We start from the raw sequence: 21,036 nt of genomic DNA, 5'->3' as shown, positions 1-21,036 counted from the left end.
GTTACATCACAGACTGCTAAGCCACACAAGCAATACTAATTTCCCTGAAAAACAAGACAAGAATAAGATCAGCAAGATAAACACGATTTAAACATGACACAGGATATCACAGAAAGCCATCAAACCATACTGTTGGGTTCAATAGCATTTTTAAATTTCAGAACTTGGTACAAAATGGGCAGTATTTAAAAGCTGATCTGACCAATAATGTCGCACAACACAAAATAGATAAATAACTTGTTAGTTTGGTATTTTACCAAAGAGATTAGTTTAAGCACAATTTAGTCTAAATAGGGACTGAGCTGTGATGGTAGCCAAATGTTTAGTGAAAGTTTTCTTTCAGTAATACCTTGTTACAAGAAGTGCAAAATGGGTAATAACAGTAAACTTTGGTTAAACCGGATTCAGTTAATTCAGATCTTCAGTTAATTCAGATCTTCGCTTAATTCGAACAAAACTTAAGGTACAAATGATTTGGAATGTGGTAAGGCTTTAACTAATTGACATCAATTAATACGAACATATTTTTTTGTCCAAACATGTTCGGTTTAACGAAGGTTTACTGTTATTCATTGTGAGAGATTAAAATTTAGCTTCACAGAAATGGACAGCAGTAGTTTTAGCACAATCAAAAGAAAAAGTATGTCCCAGATAAAATTCAAACAGATATTGAATCCCTTTAATGTTCAAGTATTTGTGTGAATGCAAGTGCCCACTGACAACAATTGCAGCATAGCAATTTGTGGACAAAAGTGCCAGTAAAAAGATAAGTAGTCAATAAAACAACACAGTTCTTTATATAGTTCTTCATAGTTTGGTATCGGTAACATGCAAGTATTCAGCATTTTTCAGACAGTTCAAAATCAACTTTTAATTGCAGTGCATATGTATGAAAGCATTAACACATAATAAAATGCAAATAGTTATGCATCATCAATGCATTTCAGTCTTTCTTGTTCTGTTTTTTCTCCTTAGCAGATTTGAAACTGATTTCTAACATTTCCATTCAAGTCTCATTCACTTTGCTGTTACTCCTAGTATAAACTGAGCAGTTTTTTGCCAAAATCTTTTGACTGGTCATCACAAAATTGGAAAAGGCATTGGACTCATAACAAGTCAGTGAAAATAGCCAAAATCAGCTAGGGCAACAGACCAACCATACAGCTTACTCTTCAGATAAACTTCACCATTAATCTTCAACTGGTAGTAAAAGATACCAACTTGATTCCTTGACTAAAGTTGCGATGTGTCCACAATAGGGGGTTGTGTTATTCAGAGCACATTTGGCCAAGTAAATATTTTAACTTTCTTCCTCCACTTCTTCTTCGCTTTCACTGCCAACATCTGCCGTGTCACTTTTAGCATGAAGCAAGACATACTCCCGAGAACTGAACCCAAATTTAAGTACGTCTTGTTCTTTGAGTTCAACGTACCTTGGACAAAAATACCCTGTTAGCGTATAAAGTCAAGTTTTACAGAATTGTTATGTTAGTTACCTTTGAGGCTCAATTTGTTCGTTGTTGACAAATGTGCCATTAGAAGCTCCCAAATCGATGATGTATGGTTTCACTCTGCGTCGCAAAACACCGTCTACTTCTTGTTCAACCATTCTGTTGTTCAAATGTATGAGTTTTTATGAATGCTTTCAAAATGCACTGATGCATAGAATATGACTATGAATGCATTTATTTACATGATAGCCCAGGGTATTGCAAGAAAAGGGTAGCTAGGCCTTTAAATGACTGCAAGAAAATATTTATGTTGGACCTTTCACATAGGTTTACCACCTATTTTTTTGAAAGGTCATACACCGATAGACCAACAGTACTATTTGACTATGCAGTAAACCTCTGTTAACCGGATTCGGTTAATCCAGATCTTTGTATAATTTGAACAAAACTAAGGAACATATGATTTGTAATGTGGTAAGGCTTAAACTAATCGACGTCGCCTAATCTGGGCCATTTTTTGGTCAATATGGGTCCAGATTTTTTTGCGGATTTGTTTCAAAACAATTTTTTTATATTTTTTTATATGTTTTTGTGTTTCAAATGTACCTTGAACGGGACACATATTATTTTCAAATGTATCTTTAACGGGACACATATATTATGTCTGTATTTTTTTCTGCCTTATGCTGATTTTTTTTACTTGTTGTGTCAATAAAAAGTGCTTCAACTTAAAAGTCTAATCTACTCTAATGCAAAAAAGCATTGCACATTTTACATAAAACATGAACAAACAAAAGGAAAGTCATCGAAATGAAATAGTTCACTTTCCATTTTTCTATTCACCTGAACTGAAAAACAGCATGTTGTTTAGAACATGAAGGGTGGTCAACTGGAATGTCTGCTATGCGACGCAAGCGGCCAATCAAATAGGCACTTTGTCGATGCAAGTGAAGAACCTACAAATGTAAAAATCAGGCAAATTATAAATCAATCCTGTTCATATAATTAGCAGCAATCTCTTCAAAAAAGCTTTACAAAACTGATAAAAACAAAAATTAAGTTTGTGCTGCAATGGTTTGTGATGTACAATAAGTTGAAGTATTTACAATAGCTGGTTGTGTACCCATGTTAAAGCAAATTCATGACTGGCTCAGCCCTAAAGTGTTCATACAGACCACGGATGATCAGACTTTCGACAGGTATACCACTGAGCCTGTTTCGCCCATCAAATCCCAACGCAGGCCAGATTTTTCTTGTCTATGCTTTGCCATATGACTGACTAATTTAGTATTCAGTACTATGCCTTAAATAGGCCTGGTGTACTGAGATTTAATGTACATAATCTATTACACATTTGTGAGTTTCAACTCAATGCATTTAATTTCACACTTACCTTCAATGATTCAGTGCCCTTAAATGGGTAAAGTCTCCACTTTTTCTTAGGCACCCTTGCTTCAGGTGGCTCACGATATTTAATAACGACTCCTCGGAAACTGTTTTTGTCTTCAGTGAGGGCGCCAGAGAGTCCTAAGTTTGGTTTCTCTTTTTCTACTGGTTCCTCATCTTTGTCTATTAGAAATGTAAACACAGCTTTATGTTGTGCAACAAATCAAGGTCAAAATTTTCCACAACAGAAATGGTTTAAAATTTTATATTTTCTTTCGAATAATAAAACAAGGTAAATATAAAGAGAAACACATAAAAATATTTTTGATTTGTTAGTTTTGAAACGCAATAGACCATTTTACTTTCAAATGCTTCTTCAGTTTGTCCACTTTCATCTCTTCTCTGTCTTTCTTCTAATCTCCGTTCATCATTCATTCTTCTGTCACGCTGATGCTGATCTCTACCCCTCCCTGCATACATAAACACTTCAGTTTTGTTGAGGAATTTTATCAAGCAAAACATTGAAATTACCCACATCCTTAAATACTAGGACACAACATGGTTTTAAATTTTTTTTTACAATTAAATAGCTTGAGCAACACCGTTATTTTTTACTGTATTAAAAGCATCAGTGGCGGGATTCAAATTTTTTGTGAGCCGGTTCTATCACAAAAGTCATATTTTTAAGCTGGTTCTGTTACAAAAAGTCATATTTCCATGGACAGTAACCAAATTTCGTGACACGGTTTCAAAGAACCGGTGCTAGCCAGCTGTACCCAACACCAAAAGCATTTTAGCATTGTAAACTTTAAATAGCTGCAGCAAACACATAAGTAGTGTATAAAAAATATTTCAAACTACTTCTTTCATCTTGAGGCTCCTCCTTCACATGAAAGTCTCTTCGGTTTCGCTCTTGATTGCTTCTTCTGTGATCTACAACACAAAGCAGCATTACACGAAAATAAATCGAAAAAAATCAAGCTAAAAGTGTTTAAATTTCATGGTTTTTAACCCTGTAGGTTTAATCCAAGAGAGCCAAACTTTTATACAAAGCGCCAGATAACATTAAGAATGACATGCTAGGGCCCTATAGCTTACAATCGCTCATGCAGCACAGTTCAATGACTGTGATACACGAACAATTAGATAGTGCTGCTGTCAAATAAAAAAGATTTTTGGTATATTAAAAACACCCCTCAAATAATAGTCATTTATTCCATTACAACTAACAAATGTAAGACATTTGTTTCAACACAATAAAAAAGGCTTTAATGCTTTTAGTCTTGTCTGCGATGTAACAAACTGCCTTTGGAGCATTTTGTCTTGATTCAAAGCCTCTTTAGACATGAGCTACTATAATCTATATGGGGCATTTGCTAAAAGAAATAATATTTTCTAATTCAAATGTACCAGCATTTTGTCAAAAACCACCTATGTAAAAACAATATTGATGGCATTATTAATAACATCTATCACTCAAACCTCCTGGGTGTTCATGACGATTTCTTCTACTTCGTAATTCCTCCTGACGTCGATCAAAATCTTCCTCTCTTTTTATTCTCCTATCATGTGTGTATCGTGATCTTTCAGGGGAATGGTGTCGATAAGAAGGTTCTTTCTTAACACGAACTTTCTCGTTGTCAGGAGAGCGCTCCCATTTTGATTTCAGTTCAGGAGATTTCGGTCGATGCTTTTTGTGCCTCGGAATCTCTGGGCTAGAGTCTCTACCAGATTCTGGGCTACGATTTCTTTGTTTATCATGCTTGTTGTGTTTTTTCCTTATTTCATCTTTGCTTCTACTTCTTTTCTTTTTCTTCTTCACAGGAGAAGGTGATCGATCTGAAGATTCGGACGAGCTGCGCTTACGATTTCTATGTTTATCAGATTTTGGCATTTTATATCCAAATAATACCTAAACGAAAAAAAGAAAGTCTTTAAACAGCACGACATGATACCTTGTGTATATTCACCAGTTTGTAATGAACAATACACTTTTATTTAAATGCGGGCAAAGTTTGACAAAAAATATCTTTGGAAATTTCTTCAAAAACAGTTAAAAATTCATTTACAGATTAGTCTGATGAATTGTGCATTCGAATTGCCAATATTTTACCGAACAAATAGTAGGTTTGGGGTTTAATTATTAGAAGTATGCAAAATGTTGTTTTTATACTGTAACATACAAAAAATGTACAAAACGATTGGCAGTGCTATCAGGATTTAGGACATAGCTTTAGCATTGTGTGTCAATAAACAACAGCAAATAGGTAACAGACAACCGGAATTTTTTTTATTTCATAGTGCTTGCCAAACGTTCATTGACAAGGAATACAAATCGTAGCAAAGCAATTTCCAATACAGAGTCATGTTGAAGTTTTGCCCTTCCTCCTTTCATTACAACCTTACCATCAACATAAATTGGCCGTTTGCCTTCATTTGTGATGATAAAATCTCCGTTATTTTTCATTTTAATGGTCCCTTGCTGGCGTGAAATTTTGTATGCCGGACCTTCCAAGGACAAATCAATGTCAACTGTAAGATACTCTGTTGAGCGGCCAAAAGTGATTTCTCGTGATCGCATGAGGTATCGTACCAGACGTCCTCTCAAAACTGCAATGGTGTGCTGATCCATTTCTTGTTTTGCAACCCCAGTGACACTGCTTACTAATAATTCCCACCGTGGTATTTCTTCTTCAAGTTTTTTGATCTCATGTTTTTGTTTACGATCAGCTATTTTTAATTCATGTGCTATTGCATCATCACGCTGTTGTAGTATCTCCTGGTCGTCAAGCATATCTTCAGCATCGGAAAAGTTCAGAATATGATCACCTTGTGGCAGAGGTTGGACTGTCTGATCTTCAATAAGTTGATATTTTTTCATTAACTCCCAATGCCTTTTCAACAGTTCCGCTGTTCTCCCGTGGTGAAAGACAGAAATATTTTGGTCTAACACAGTTTGAAAAGTTTCCACAGTTGGCTGTGAAGAAGTAAAAATCTTTGCCAAAATTTTCTCCTCGTTTTTGCTGTAAAGTGCCTTGGCATGGGCTGCCCTTGCCAATTCTTGTGGTAATGATTTCATTGCTTGTTTGGCCAAGCCAGATATTACTGGGTCATACAACAGAGCATACCAACGCTCCTGAATTTCCTCAAGTGAGAAAAAGCATGAAAATTTTACAGCGAGATGAACCTGTGTCAAATCTTGCACTTGCATAACAGCGTCAATCAACAAAATATCATCAGTGGGTTTCCAGCGGCCCATGTCCTTTGCTGCAGCAAAAGCTTGCCGAGTTTTCTTAATCTTTTTCTTTTTAACAGTTTTTTTGTCTCCAGTTAGACTTCCAGAGCCAACCGATGTTTTACGAACCAATTCCTGAGCTTGGCGATGCATTCTCTTATCCGCTGGGTCTTCAGCTGTGGGTGTAACTTCAACATGTGGCGAAGAAGTTTCCATTTCTTCCGGACCCTCGAAACTCTTTCTTATATTGGGTTTAAGTGGGAGGCTACTCTCAACAAGTTCATCGTCAAACTTTTTGCGCTTTATAGATCGCGATGAATGCCTACGATGCATTGCTGACTCAGGATTGTCATTAGTTGACATACTGAATTCAGTTTATACCTTGAGATAAAACTACAATTTAAAGAAAAGATTTCACAGTATTTTAAACTACAACTTGACATTTTTTATCAGAGCCAGTGCATATTTTTTGACGTTTATTTTTTAAATTTCAGCCTAATAAAGGTTATAAATTCGCTGTATTTACGATAAATGACATAATTTTATGTCACCGTATGATAGGTTGCTTAGTCCCATTTACTAAGGTTTTTTGAAATTATAATAGTTTTTACAATTAATTGCAAAGATAATAAAAAATCGCTTTTTGACTCCGCAACTTAAATTCTCTACGTCTTTACTTTAGCCTGACATGCGTGGAGCACTATACAGAATAATTTTAAAACACCCAAAAACAAAAGAAAGTTACTTTTATTAAAACTAAACTCAGAACAGTTTGTATTTGTAAATTATAAAAGTAAAGACGAAAACTTGGACCTTCACAGCACACGCACATAATCGTGTGTAATCATGCATGACTCCAAATTGAAGTGATAATATAGAAATCAAAAATTATCATTTTACTTTAAAATGAAATTGTTATTTTTGGTTTTACTTTATTTTCTGTTTTACAACCAAAAAAATCAAATACACAAGCTTAAAAAGTTTTTGTCAAACATTAGGATTTGTAAAAAAGGCGTGATTACTGATGAGGTATCGTTGACATTGACAGTTGGTGCAAAATTCAAGTAAGTATTGCATGCTTTATTGCAACTAAATGGTGCCAAATCGGCACACAGTAACTGCTGTTTATTGGGGTGAAACAAAGAATTTACTCACCTACCTCTTTGTTTATCCACATTTCCGCCGTTGCTCAGTAAACTTGACTTGCTGGGTTTATCCCTCCCTGAGCAAACAAACCATCATGTATGTGTTGTACCTGAGTACATGTTTTTTGTTTTGCAGTTCGTGGATACTGCAAACACTGTACGTTACCCTGCAACTACAGGCTTATATAGGAACATTTGGCAAAGCTAGCACAATGTTTAGAAACACTCAACGAATAGGCGGACAAGTTTCTCTTGGTTAAAGATTAAGAAAATGTCTTGATTGAGAATTTTAAACAGTCTATGAAAGATATGGTAACCTCAGAGCTATGCACGAGTTGGGTTGGGGTAAAAGCTGTTCACATACAACTAGTCGTTAACAATTGCTAGATTTTGTTCTTTAAATGCAAATAACACCTGTAGAAAATTTAAGGTTCTTTAATCGCTCGCTTGAAGGTGCTTAAGTTGACACCTATGGTTTTGAGCTAACCAATTAGATTTCTTGATTCGGTGGAATCTATTTTACAGATTTACAGTCAATATGCCACCTGCAAATTTAGACGAATGTTTGACATCACATCAATATGAAGAAGTATTTAAAGTGCTGCTGCAGGTGTGCAATGAAAAACCACCCATTCAGCACGATATTAGAGCACTCAACCTCACGCTGCGTGATAGAAATCGAGACCTAAAAATGTCAATCCAAATGGGCCAAAACCTATTGGCAAAGTGCGAGGAATTTGAAAAAGAAAAATCAAACCTAGAAAACCAAATTGCAGACTTACTGGACGAAAAATTACAACTTCGATATGAATTGGGAAATTTAAAGAAAAGAATGAATCAAATGGGTGGATATAGTAGACCTGCATCTCCAATAGTACAAAGTGATTCATTTCAAGAGGCCCAAGATTACGAAGAAGGCCAGCAAATCAACATTAAAGAGCTGTTCAAAAAAGTAGAACGTTTGGAACAAGAAAATGCCACTTTGAAACAACTGCAAAAGGGTTTGCTTTGTGCGGAAATAAAGAGTAAAGAAAATTCTTCAATCGGAATTAGCGTTCACCAACTAGAAACCATTAGCAACACGGTGCACATCGCAAACGAAGAAATTGCTAAAGTAACCGAAGACTTTAAAAAGAGAAACAGTGTGAAAGAAAAACACCACCAGAAGGCTTTAAAACTGATAAATCACTGCGACCATTTGATTTCAGAGCTACAGGAGGATATTTCTTTCGGTAAATCATTACATACGCAAGACATTGACAATTTTTTGCAGAACTTTGGGGCTAACCAAACAAAACATGTAAAAAATATATTGGATGAAACGCGCGCAGAGGTGCATAACATCACCAACAGTTTAAACCACACAGTTTACGAAGAGGAGATAACCTTTGATGGATCAATTCCATTTTACGAGTCGTTGGCTGCTAATTTGGAAGTAAATGACTTTGTAGCACCTTTTTCTGACTGCTTTAACGCTTTAGGGCCATCGACATCAACTCCTACGAAAAACAATGGGGTGCAAACATCGCCGTCTGAACAAACTGGCGAAATTTCGTGTCGAGCAATTGAGACAGTCAAACCAAAACAGTTGGTAAAGTGTGAAACGCATCTGTTTGAAAAAATCCTACAATATTTTAAAACAAATGGTTTACAAATGGGCAAACCTGGTGTTCCTGGCACGCACGACCTTGAAAGGACCCTAAAAATTCTTTCTCTGCAATCAACAAGAGCTACAACATCAACTGTTAACGGCTGGTTTCGTATGACAAGCTACACTTACCGTTTTTCATTGGATAAAAAGTGAATTAGTTGGAATCTAAACATTCTTTTTACACTGCCGGTAGAGTTTCAAAATAAATAACATGTCGACAAGGTTAATTTTGTTGTTTTCTACAACTTTGAATACATTCATAACAATACAAAACATCTACACAAAAGTGTCTGCTCGTGTTTTGCATTAGTGGCCACCCGGTGTTTCAATGGTATAAGAGTTTTTACCCAAACGCAGCGTTTGTGAAACAAAATTCAGAATGATTTGTGTAAATTTGTTTTAATCAATGGAACATTGTAGTTTTTGTAGTCTTGTTGCTGCATTCGACAAAAGGATGAGGTGTAGTTGTTTTACAATCGAATATTTATATTGTTGATTTTAGTATTTATTCTTTTTCGGTAAACCGTTGTATAATCATAAAATTCTATGGTATAATGATACGAATTGCCGACTTTCTTTTTTGCGTTAATCAAGTAATTAAACTACAAGTCTTTTTTCGGTATTTCAGTTGTTTGACTTTTCGTTTGTTCATTTGTCCTCTCATCTGTTTTAGCGACAGGGGAGGCGAGTGCTGAAAAAAAAATAAGTGCCAAGTTTTGTTATTTACTGTGGTAGACTTACTTACTCACTGTGCGTGTCGAGGACTCGAGGTTGCTTTGCAAACTTTTCCCCCGGTTGTGTTGTAATACAAACAAAGCTATTGTTTATTCTTCCGGGAACCAGTTACCACAAATATTTACCGCTGTCTGATTGTAATAATCTTGATCATTAACAGCACAAGGTAAATTTAGTTTTGTCATTGTCTGGCGCGTTTTATTACAATTTAAAACAAAAAAATTACTGGAGTGACTTGGTATTGGTGAACTAGTTTAGTTTTTAGACAATGTATTTTGAAGTTGGTATAGCAGATTCAGACAGTTATGAAATATAGTTGAAAGGTCTTTAATTATTAAACAGATGGCAGAAGGCATAGGATAACTCTGAAAATTATCTCAACTCACTTTTTAAGGGTATTTTGATACCATTATACCATTTTCAGTCACAGAGATTTAACATGCATAGGTGCAAATTTCAGTGACCAAAACTCTAGATTTTAAACTTATTTTGTTAATGAAATAAAACAAGTTGTATATATCTTTTAAATCTGTTTAAAAATAAGTGTTGAATACAATGAAACTAGAAGTAAATCAATATTGTGGTAACCGTTATTTAAAAACTACTAACATTTCTTCATGATGCAGATCCAAAACAAATAGCCAAATCCTTAAAAGTAATTGAAACAATTTTTTTTTGCTTCTTATAATTTTCGGAAATGTTGTCAAGTGCAACAACTGTTTTGGCAAAATGAAGATATGTTTCAAGAGGTTTCAACCATTACTGATTTGCACAACGAAAGCGACCAAGCTGAAGTGGAATTAGTATCTATAGTGCAGGATCAAATACCGAAGTATACATTAAGAGCGGACTCGGTACATGGTTATAGTCAGCAGGACTGGCTACAAGTTCCAGTTTTGCCACCTGATTTTGATGTGGACTTAACACCACATCAGTGCAGCGAAGTGTTTAAACTTTTTCTGCTTAGTGGTTTCCGTCATAGCCAAATGACTGAGACCTACCATGATATTAGGGCCGTTACAGACTTGTTAGAGGAAAGAGAACGTGATTTGGAGCTAGCAGCACGGATCGGACAAACCTTGTTGGTGAAAAACAAGGCAATTGCACAGCAAAAGGAAAGCCTAGAGGTTCAACTTGCGGAAGCAATGGAAGAGGCATCACAGCTTCGGCATGAAATTAATCGCAAAGAAAACTTGTTACATATTTACACATATGATGAATCCCCGTCACCTACAAAAGATCTTCAAAGAAGTGAAAGAGTGAGTCCTCAAGATCATGTCGAATTACTGCATGACAAAATCAAACAACTAGAAGAGGACAATGCTGTCTTAAAAGAGGAACAACAGACTTTGCAAGATGAAGCAAATAACTTAGATGAGAAAGAAAATTTGTTAATCGTAAACACTGTAGGCCAATTAGGAACGCTGCATGATGAACTAAGAAGTGCAAATGAGCAAATTTCTAATATTTCTGAAGAATTATCCAGGAGGAATGATGAGGCTTCTAAGCAACAAGAAGAAATTGACTCTTTATTGGCACACATACTAAAACTTCAGCAAAGATACAACAATTTGACTTCAGAACATGAGGAACTACAGCAGGACTTATCGTCGGCCAATATGTCCCAAAAGGATTTATGTGATGCTGTGATGAGCCTTGAAAACAAGTACAAAGATGTGTTAACTGTCTTGGATCAAACCCGCAGAGAGACGCACAATCTAACAATGAATTCAAACAGTATGCTAAGTGATGATGGCATCGAAATGAGTTATGACACCAAAATTCCTTTTCACCATTCTTTGGCCGCTGAACTTGAAAACAGTGCCTTAGATACATCAACATCATCACCTCGTCATTCACAAGAACCAAGTACTTCTGCTCCACGGCCTAGAAGAAGTATTGACAACCGTACCTTAGAGACAATAAAGGTCGCAAATAAGAAACCCTCAGTATCTGTTGAAGATCTAGATGAAGACAGTAAAAGTAAACCTAATCGGCCTGCTTTTTTGATAAATTCAGAAACAAAACCTTATCCAAAGTCCCTACAAATTCCTGCTGGTTCCAGTTTTCCAATGGGCAAACCAGGTGTGCCAGGTACAGCAGATTTGGAAGAGGCATTGCGTAAATTAACTATAAGACGGTGGACTTCAAAATGCGTTCATGCTAAATTAGTCAAAGAGATGGAAAAATCTCAGAAAAAGGAAGCTATGAGAAAATGCCAATCTGCTCCGAGACTTCGAATTGTCAAACCTATGGAAGGTTCAAACACTTTGCAGCAATGGAAAGCATTGGCAGAAAACATGCTTCCTCTCTTTGATGTTGAAATGAATGCTGAAACTCCGGCAGGGGTTGTAATTCGCAAATATCACAAACAAGCAAAACATGAGAAGGTTGATTCTTCCCCAGAGAGTGCAGATGAAACGACAGACGATTCCAATGACTTTGGCATCACTTTCAGTGCAGCACAGGCTTCAAATTCAAACAGTTCAACGCCAACTTATTCCCAAAACAAACTCGCGATTGAACAATTGTCTAGCATACAACAAGACGGAAATGAGATGATTACACATAGCAAGCCTGAAACTCCATTTAAGAAAAGCACAAGTTTTGTAAAGTTTTCTTCAACACCAATACAGACATCTAGTCGAATGCAGAGCAATGGTGAGCAGCCCATTGTAAACAGCTTACCGAGTGACTGGAACTACCTACATGGAACTAGTACTCCAACGCCAACAAGTTCCCGGCCAAGTAGTGCTAGATATGAAGATGTACCACACAGTTCCAGGACCTCATTTCCTTCTGTGGATGTAGGAAATAGTGTTCCTACCACAAGTGCACAGTCGAGTCTATTCTTTGGCACATCTGGGGCAGCTAGTGTTCCCAAAAGCTTCTCTGGTGACTTTTAACTCTTTTATTTTTGCAGTGGTATTCACAAAATGAAATTTGCAGTGTGTTTTCCCATTTCACCAACAATTTTTTATGTTCACAATGCGCATGCTCACTTATAAGGAATTAGGTAAATAATGTATGCAGTACGATAATTTCTGCAGTTAGTATGGCCACCACACGCATTTTCTTAATTGAAATATTTTTTCACACTAATTTTGTGGTTGCATGTTGCTAATGCTGAAATTTAGTTTCATATTTTTTCAATGTTAATTTCTGGCCCAAATGCAGCATGCACCATTTTGTAAACAATACCATTTCACAATCATGAAATTTGCATGCTGTACTATTTTTTGTGTTCCATTTTCTTGGTAGACTTCTGGCATATTTTTCTATTTGTTTGCTTGGTAAAATTTCTGCTAGAAAACAGCTGCGTTGTTCAAATCTCCACAGACTGCACTACCAATTAATTTGTTTATTTGTATGTTTGTAAATGTTTGCTATAGATATATATCTCTGTTTGTTCACTATTTATTCTGTTTTTTCATTTGTTTTTGTTTTTCTGATTGTCTGTACAATGCGGGGTTATATATTAATTATAAGACATGTTCTATTTCAAATTGACAAGCCATTCTCAATTTCAAGTACATTTTAAAGGGCACCTGCCTATATTTGTTTATTAAGTGTTAACCTTTATTTTACCTTCTGCATGCATGTTAATGCGTAATTGTCTGCCTGTGTATTTCCTCTAGTAAATTTTGTTTTCCAATTGTTCTTTGTTTCAAGTTGGAGCAACTGTTGTTCTCTAAAAAAATTGTCGTTTAGTTCAAGTTTTTCTTGTTTTTGTCTGCAAAACTATTTTATTTTACCACATTAGGCTATTTCTTAGAATGTATTTCCTGCTTTGAACTAATTTGGGTATGGCAGCTATTATTTTTCAGAAAAATATGTCACAAATTGTAGGCATACTGATACGATTTCAAAACCAAAACATTGGCCATAATGTTTACAATGAATTTACATGAATTAATTTATGCTATAAAAATATTTTTGTGATTTATAACTCTGGTGCAAATTGGCCTTGTTTTAGCCAACATGTAACAGTTGAACTATTTTTTTTATCTTTTCAACAGTAGCAACATTTTGTTAACGTACAACAGCATGTTTGAGTAGCAGACCCTTAAGTCTGGTGCAAATTTAGGTTTACTAACTATGTGCTGTGTTTTATTTTGCGCAGTTAACTTCTGCTTCTATTTACATCAATAAACATCAGTGTTGCAAGCATGAAAAATCATTCTATCAAATTGTCAATCTGTATTAGGCCACATTACACTAGTCTTAGCATACATAAGTAAGAGTGTACAGGAAAATCAACTCAGTTTATTGTTTTAGTGAAAAAACAAACAGTTAACCTAATTTAAGTTGATCAGGAAATTTGCTAGATATGTTGGCTAGAAAAAATCTGGACATAAGATGTTGAAATAATCACAGCACAAAATTTTCACTAACACTCTAGCGCCACCTTTGAATACAGAAAATTTAGAATTGTTGCCATTTGGTGGCGGTATATGACCAGCAGGGTACAAAACAAATTATGTACCAGTGGGGGTTTGGGGGTCCAGACCCCCCTTTTCAAAAAGTTGTGCGTAAATTAAATAGGCCAAAATCGTTCCGTTTACCACTGCAGGGAGTCGTTATCTCAAAGACGCCTTCAATCTCTTGCATTCGCTTGTTATCTAATCGCCAATTGTGACGTAACAAGGTTTTAATAAGGAGGATTATGTGCAACATATCAAACTGTTTTTGCATTTGAACAATGTAAAAGTGTTAAAAACGTGTAATGTTGTGTTGCTTTGATCCGCCAAACACGTAATAGTTTGCCAAAAACATTAGATCGATGTAAATCGAGTTATGTTATTAGGGTAATTTGTTACTTGCCAGCATGGGCGTCCGCAGCGGGGGGCAAGAGGGGCACGTGCCCCCCCCCCCCCCCCCTGGAAAAAAGAAAAACGCAAACGGTCGGAGAATCCGCAACTTAAAACAAAACACAATAAACATTCACACAGTGTTATAGAAAAACTATTCCTGGAACGTAAATGGAAGACGTCGTGGGTCTCCACCCCTTTATTACAAGTGTAACTGTAACAGAACAGAATAAGGTTTTACAACAAATTAAATGAATCGAACATTATTACTTAACAATAGTTCGGTAACAAGCATATTATTACGTCATTGATGGATGTGTCAAACAGGCATTATGTGATATCTTCACTGTATTTGTTGTTACATCTGATAAGGTTGGTCAATGTAAATCCTACTTCCGTTAAAAAGTATTTGCGAACCTACCACATACTTCAGTGATATTTAATATTGTGTTTATTGTATTATTTTGCTACTTTGGGATTGGCAAGAATGAGTATCACTGTCCGATGATTTTTGTTCTGAAATACCGTTTATCGAACGGCGATGTGAAGATAGTTTTGCCCTCCCCAGTATTTTTTCCTGCGGACGCCCATGCTTGCCAGGCACAATTTACACCTTCTCCAGTTACCACCTTTAGTGCATTCGTGACTTTGCGCAACTTAACAGTAGGATCACTAGCGTATTTAGGGGGGGGGGGGGGGGGACAAGGTGCCATGCCCCCCCCCTCAAGAAATTTTGACCGGCTGTTTTAGTATTGAATCTTGCAACTTCAGACAAAACTGTAAATGGCAATGTGCGTAACGCATTGATGCTCGTCACACATCTCAATAAACAATGCCAATCTAGACCACTTGGCGTCCAACTGCGCGTATGACGTCACAATGGATTTTATAATAGCTTTGTTATGTCACACTCATACAAGTGAAGATAATTCACAATATGATTAAGAGGCAACCACTGTTAGAAACAACTGTGTCGAGTGTTAAAAAGTGTTACATGTATACGATCGGATCGTGACTATACGTTCGTTACTTACTTACAAGAGTAAGGGCTTCACAGGGCCTTAGGCTAACCAGCATTTAGTTGATATTGCGAGTTTAGTAGGCACAACAGGTGCTAACAGAGAGGTCTACCGCCAGATGGCGCATTTCCGCCGTAAGGTGGCGCAAAATATTTTGCCCCCCCCCCCCCCCTAAAAACGATCCTAGATACGCCACTGAGTAGGATTACCGCTTGAGCAAGAGATTTAGTTCTTTAGAAATTGGACCCTGTTTTTTTAAGCAACGATTTTGATTACCTGACAGTCACGCTTATTTTGCAGCTGCAGTTTGGCTGAGTAAGCTAAATCAGAAAACTACAAAGCTTTCGCTAAAATTACCTGTTCTTCCTGTCAATTAGATGGGTAGAGAAACCGCCAATTTTGGAAAAAGTGCTTTGCCCCATAACGCGTCGTTTTGAACGACGTGTGACGTCATAATGACGTCATTAGGGATTTCCCCACAAAAAATTGTTGGACCCCCCTTTAAAAATTTCTGGATACGCCCCTGATTGTAATACCATGATATGTATCGCAGCCACCAATCTAAAACCAACCATAAACAAGTTTAAAAACTAACACCTCTCAGGAGTCAGGACGTTTTGGTCATCGGTCGAACTGTGGAAGGAAAGCGTAACCCAGTTTAGGCAGCAACCCACAGTTTGTTTACAACAACTGCATAAATAGAAGTGTATTGTTTAAACCAGTGGTCGGCAACCGCCGGTCCGCGGCCCGGTACCGGTCCGCGAGGAGTTCGTTACCGGGCCGTATAATTTTTCAGGTTAAATGCAATAAAACATTTTGCCCATGTATCCCGGGGATGATAAACAAATTTAAGCGTTTTTATAGCTATATATTTGTAGTTTTTTGAAGACCGGTCCGCGATAAAATTTTACTTTCAAAACCGGTCCGCAGTGCAAAAAAGGTTGCCGACCCCTGGTTTAAACGAAAACCAGTCGCCTATGGGAATTTCGTGAACGCTGGAACACTTGAATATCACCAAATTATTGACAACAAGTCGGAATATCGAACTTTCAATAACCTTTGCGAAATTTACGATTAGGCAAACAACAGTAAAAACCATTCAGACCACCAGTGTCTAATCGCGGCTATTCCCACTAGCCACTACATGAGAAACATACACCCCAACACCAATTGACAGACAAACTTCCACTGAAAAAATTTTGACAGGTATACACAACAAATTATCAAATAGCAAAAATGCATACCAGTTTTTCGCACCAATAAACGTACAGCGGCCGACCAAGCAAGAAAATAAATGGGAGGAGATTTTACAATGGGAACCGCTAACCACTAAAAAATGGGGAGAAATGTACAAAAACCTATACGATTGTACAATGGAAACAAAACTACGCTCCTTCCAAATTAAGTTTAATCTTAGGGCTATTGTTCTAAACCAGGGCTACTCAAACTTTCTTGCTTTGCGACCCCATTTCAAAACAGAAATTCCTACGCGACCCCTTGATGGGAACAGCCCAGGGGTGCACAACCTTTTCGCTATGACAGCCGCATCACATATCTTTATTTCACAAACGGCCGCCAATTGCCTGCTTGCTTTGGTTTAAAAATTACTGATGTAAAGAAATACTTATATTATATATATATATATATATACCATCTAATGGCGCCTTAAAAAAACTTGACACACAGATTGACAGTCTGATCTTTTATGACGTCATAATCTATATTCTGACGTTTGTGGTATCTGCTTTTTCGCATTGTTTGCACACAATAGACATAAATCAGTCTGGCGCATATGGCTACTAGGCTGGTAATACTCTTTTAAGTTCCACGAAATGTGTTTAGAGCAGTTTGAAAATCAAAATAATTTGAGTTTTTATTTACGTCACTGTCGCCACAATTGGGGTCGCGACCCACAGTTTGAGAAACCCTGTTCTAAACGATACCCTTTATGGCTTCGGGATTGCTGATGAGTGCACTTTTTGCGGCGTGTACAAAGAAACAATGTTACATTTATTTTGTGAATGTGCATGTGTACAGGCATACTAGGAAAATGTTAGTTCCTGGGTTGACAGTGTTCTAGGCTGCCGAATCGCTTGAAATAATGGTATGAAAACTTTTGGACTTCATAATGAAAGATTTGACCAATATTTTTTGAAACTTGTGAATTGCATGCTTTTGAACGCCAGATTCGTCATCTACAGATGTAAAATACAAAAACAGAAACCAAAAGTAGACATATTTGTGTACCAAGTGAAGCGTTGCCAATGTAACGAAAAACCATAGCAGTGAAAAACGATACCTTGTGTAAATATAAATTAAAGTGGAATGCGCACTTGCGTTGATTGCCTTTGTGTTTGTTCGCTACTGTGTTCCTATGTTGTTAGTTTGTCATTTCAATATTTTATCGCCAATAAAAAAAAATACCAGTATTGTAATAGATATTGTTTCCGCTCGCTTACAAACGACATATTAATTATCTATTACGACATTGAATATTTTAACAAATTGATGTAAGACAATTACAAAAACCGTGGAGTCAAAACGTTTCAAATATATCTTTCCAAGATGCAATCGCTCGTTGTTGTTGTTTTTTCGACCGAAATAATTTACGCCCAAATAATCACCTTGCAAAGTATGTGGGATTATAATATTCAGTTCAATATGAAAGTATTGTATAAAAAAAATACAATACTGTATGTGTATGTTTGAACTGTATGTTTAAAAGCTTCGCTGGCTTAGCGATTAGCTCAAGTTCTGACTTTGTCTCAATAACTTTTGTTTTTCTTAGCAAGAAACTTCAGCGGCATTGTTCCAACCCAGAGAAACGTGATGATTTGACCTGAATTGAAGTAACCAACTTCATAAATCGAAACAATCGAATATATAACATGATTTTTCACACTTGCAATAGAACAGGCAGTCTGGCGGATAACTTACATAACTCTGTTCTCCGAGAATAAAAATGAAAACAAACAAAGAAGTGAATGAGTAAAGAATGTTTGTGAACCAATGGTGAATGTCGTGACTCGTGAACCGAGGTTGTAATTAATGTTGTTGGAATGTAATGTATACCTTAGTAAACTGTTTTTGTGCTGCGCCATCATGTACAAACACAGTTTTCAATTTACTTTTGCATTGGTAAAAAACGAGGCTTTGGTAAAACGAAAAATTTCCCAGCACCCTTCAACAACGAACGATTAAATCGAAGGAGCGCGGCGCTAATGTTCCGGCCTCTTCACACCGCGTTTTCACGAAACCACAGCAGTGCAATTGACGGTGCGAAAAAAATAAACAAACCACGAGAGATAAGGACAACAAAGAACGCGTCACCTGCGTTCGGCGGACACACGACCTTTATGATGTCATAAGGGGCGGCGCGCACCTGGCAAACTGGGCCGTTTAAAACACTGACGCATCGAAGATGGGTGTAACGATAAAACCCTGGAATGGCGTTTTGTATTGATTGAAGCGATTTGGGTGAAAAATGAGGCGGCCAGTTGTTGATAAAAAGATGGCTTAAAATGTTATTTTTTCGGTTAAATGGTCAAGTTTAGATACGTACATGAATGTAAAAACGTACTTGTAAAATATGACTTTATTAGAAACACATTTGCTAAACAAATATAAATTTTGTTCAAAAACTCTTGCTCTAAAAACGTAGCTCTAAAATAACTTTATTTAGAAACAGGTTTACTAAAAAAATACTAAATTTTGTTTAAAAACTGTTTTTTAAGCATTAGATTATTTTGTACAAACACTACAAATTATTTTTTCGTAAAATTTATTCTCCATCAGTCTCACAAATCAAGTCTCAGATACTTTTAAACAGGAAAAAAGAATAAATTTTTATCTCAATCTTAAGCTCACTGAAACGCCAGATTTCATGTCACGGTTCGAAGTTTAACACAAAGAAAAAACTAAATGTTGTGTTCTTTGCCGGGACATCGAACTCATAAATAATTTACGTGTGTCCGACACAGGCCACGAAATCAGCAGCTATCTTTGGTCCGCGCTGCCAAATCCTTCACTACACGCAAGGCGAGATTGGAAAGAAATGTGTGAGCTTTATTACTTGAAAAAATAGTCTTTGATTCAAGCTTTTTTTGTGCTTTTGGAAAAAAAGTACAAAAAAACTGTTGCTAACCTATTTAAAACCCGTAAAAAACAATATTTCATATTTTGACAATATTTTCTTTCTATTATACTTTTTCCCCTTTAAGTTGACTTTGTTTCTCGTTTCGCAATGGACAGTCATATATTCGGCAAAAATCCTCGTCGCATTAGGAAAGGTTTACCACGTCCCTGCCAAAATATGTGTTCCCTGTCAAAATAAGTGTCTATTGCAGGGCCACCACTTATACTTGTTGCCAAAAGCCAAGTCTGTGTGGACGCCCTGTCTACACAAAGTACAATAGTTTTCATGTAGTGCGTGTACAGCTGACACAGTGCAGTGTCAGTAGCCACACGCAAGGCACGAATACTAAATGTATATTGATCTGCTGTTTTTGCAGCCCTTGCAATTTCGACAACTGCCTAGCAAGCAAGTTGCAAATTCTGCAGCACTATAAAGTCTTGTAAAAGTTCGTGCATTAAAGAACACTTAACATACTTGTTTACAATGCATGAAGATTAAACAATGCACTTTCATGGAAACTGCTGATCATACAGCACCATTGACTTCACATATATTTTTGGAGTAACTACAACGCTTAGTTTCGGCAACTGATTATTTACTTGCAGACACAGTTAATTTGAACCCACATAATTAATGTCTGTGTAGTCTAGCTAGAGTCTAGTCTAGCTGCTAGACTACTGGAGTAAGGAAAAAGAATTAACTAATGACTGTTTTTATTTTGCTAAAATTATTTACTTACCATGCAAACCTGTTTCAAAAGTCTTTTCTATTCGATTGCGAACATACGTTGCCACACAGCCACAATTTTCATGTTAAATGTTTTTGACAATTTAGGCCTAGAGTACAGCCAGTTTTCTCTTAAGGCCGTGAACAGCAAATCAAAAAATAATACCCAATGGTGGGTCAAGCGCACAAAATCGCTGACAATGGCTCATTATGACGCATCAATCGCCACAAAGTGTTTGTTGTTTCTGATTCTGGAATTGCAACGGTTAGTAATTTCTCCATTCAGTTGGTCATTGGTCGAATGCACGCGATCGGTAGGTCAGTCGGTCGCGTTTCTAGCTCTTTCTTTGTGTTGCTGAAGAAAGGGTTGGCAAGTCAGTAATTTCACAGGCGTAGGCGTGATTATTTCCGTTGATAGATTGTGGAGCGAGTACTTAGATTGGTTTGAAGTCAAGATGGTTTGTAGAATGAAAGAACAAGCCTACATTGGGGAAAGTACAATATAGGCTGTGTTATGCTTTAACTTTACCACTTAAAATTTTAAAACCTACAGTTGTATACTTGAATCTTGGACCAATATACAAATAATATAAAATCACAAAAAGAAATACAAAAACACACATATTTTATTGATTTTTTTGGCACAATAGTGTTGAAAACTTTATTGAAAGTATTGTTCGGGCCGCCCAATTCTAAGACGGTGGAAGAATTCATGATGGGTTGTATTTTAACGCTTGTTTTG

The 21,036-nt window shown here is 36.6% G+C and overlaps 3 protein-coding genes across 3 annotated transcripts; 1 reads left to right on the top strand and 2 right to left on the bottom strand.

The window, feature by feature from the left end:
• Positions 1-45: 45 nt before the first annotated feature.
• LOC145233472 (uncharacterized) lies at positions 46-4,750 on the bottom strand. The gene is made up of 7 exons (XM_080098197.1): positions 4,320-4,750; positions 3,699-3,770; positions 3,200-3,307; positions 2,845-3,020; positions 2,295-2,407; positions 1,497-1,610; positions 46-1,433 (listed from the first exon to the last, which is right to left on the bottom strand). The coding sequence occupies exons 1-7, from the start codon at positions 4,729-4,731 to the stop codon at positions 1,301-1,303; spliced, it is 1,128 nt and encodes a 375-aa protein (XP_079954323.1). The 5' UTR covers positions 4,732-4,750; the 3' UTR covers positions 46-1,300.
• Positions 4,750-6,485, bottom strand: LOC145233469 (microspherule protein 1-like). Its single transcript, XM_080098195.1, has one exon. It carries the CDS (start codon positions 6,433-6,435, stop codon positions 5,128-5,130), a length of 1,308 nt encoding a protein of 435 aa, XP_079954321.1. The 5' UTR covers positions 6,436-6,485; the 3' UTR covers positions 4,750-5,127.
• A 3,749-nt stretch (positions 6,486-10,234) lies between these two features.
• LOC145233468 (trafficking kinesin-binding protein 1-like) lies at positions 10,235-13,783 on the top strand. The gene has a single exon (XM_080098194.1). The coding sequence runs from the start codon at positions 10,341-10,343 to the stop codon at positions 12,507-12,509; it is 2,169 nt and encodes a 722-aa protein (XP_079954320.1). The 5' UTR covers positions 10,235-10,340; the 3' UTR covers positions 12,510-13,783.
• The last annotated feature ends 7,253 nt before the right edge of the window (positions 13,784-21,036 follow it).

The sequence above is a fragment of the Phallusia mammillata genome, chromosome 6 (genome assembly GCF_965637545.1).
Source record: "Phallusia mammillata chromosome 6, kaPhaMamm4.hap1.1, whole genome shotgun sequence".
Taxonomy (NCBI): domain Eukaryota; kingdom Metazoa; phylum Chordata; class Ascidiacea; order Phlebobranchia; family Ascidiidae; genus Phallusia; species Phallusia mammillata.
The sequence above is the reverse complement of the archived record's forward strand: the minus strand, read 5'-3'. Positions and strand labels throughout refer to the sequence as shown.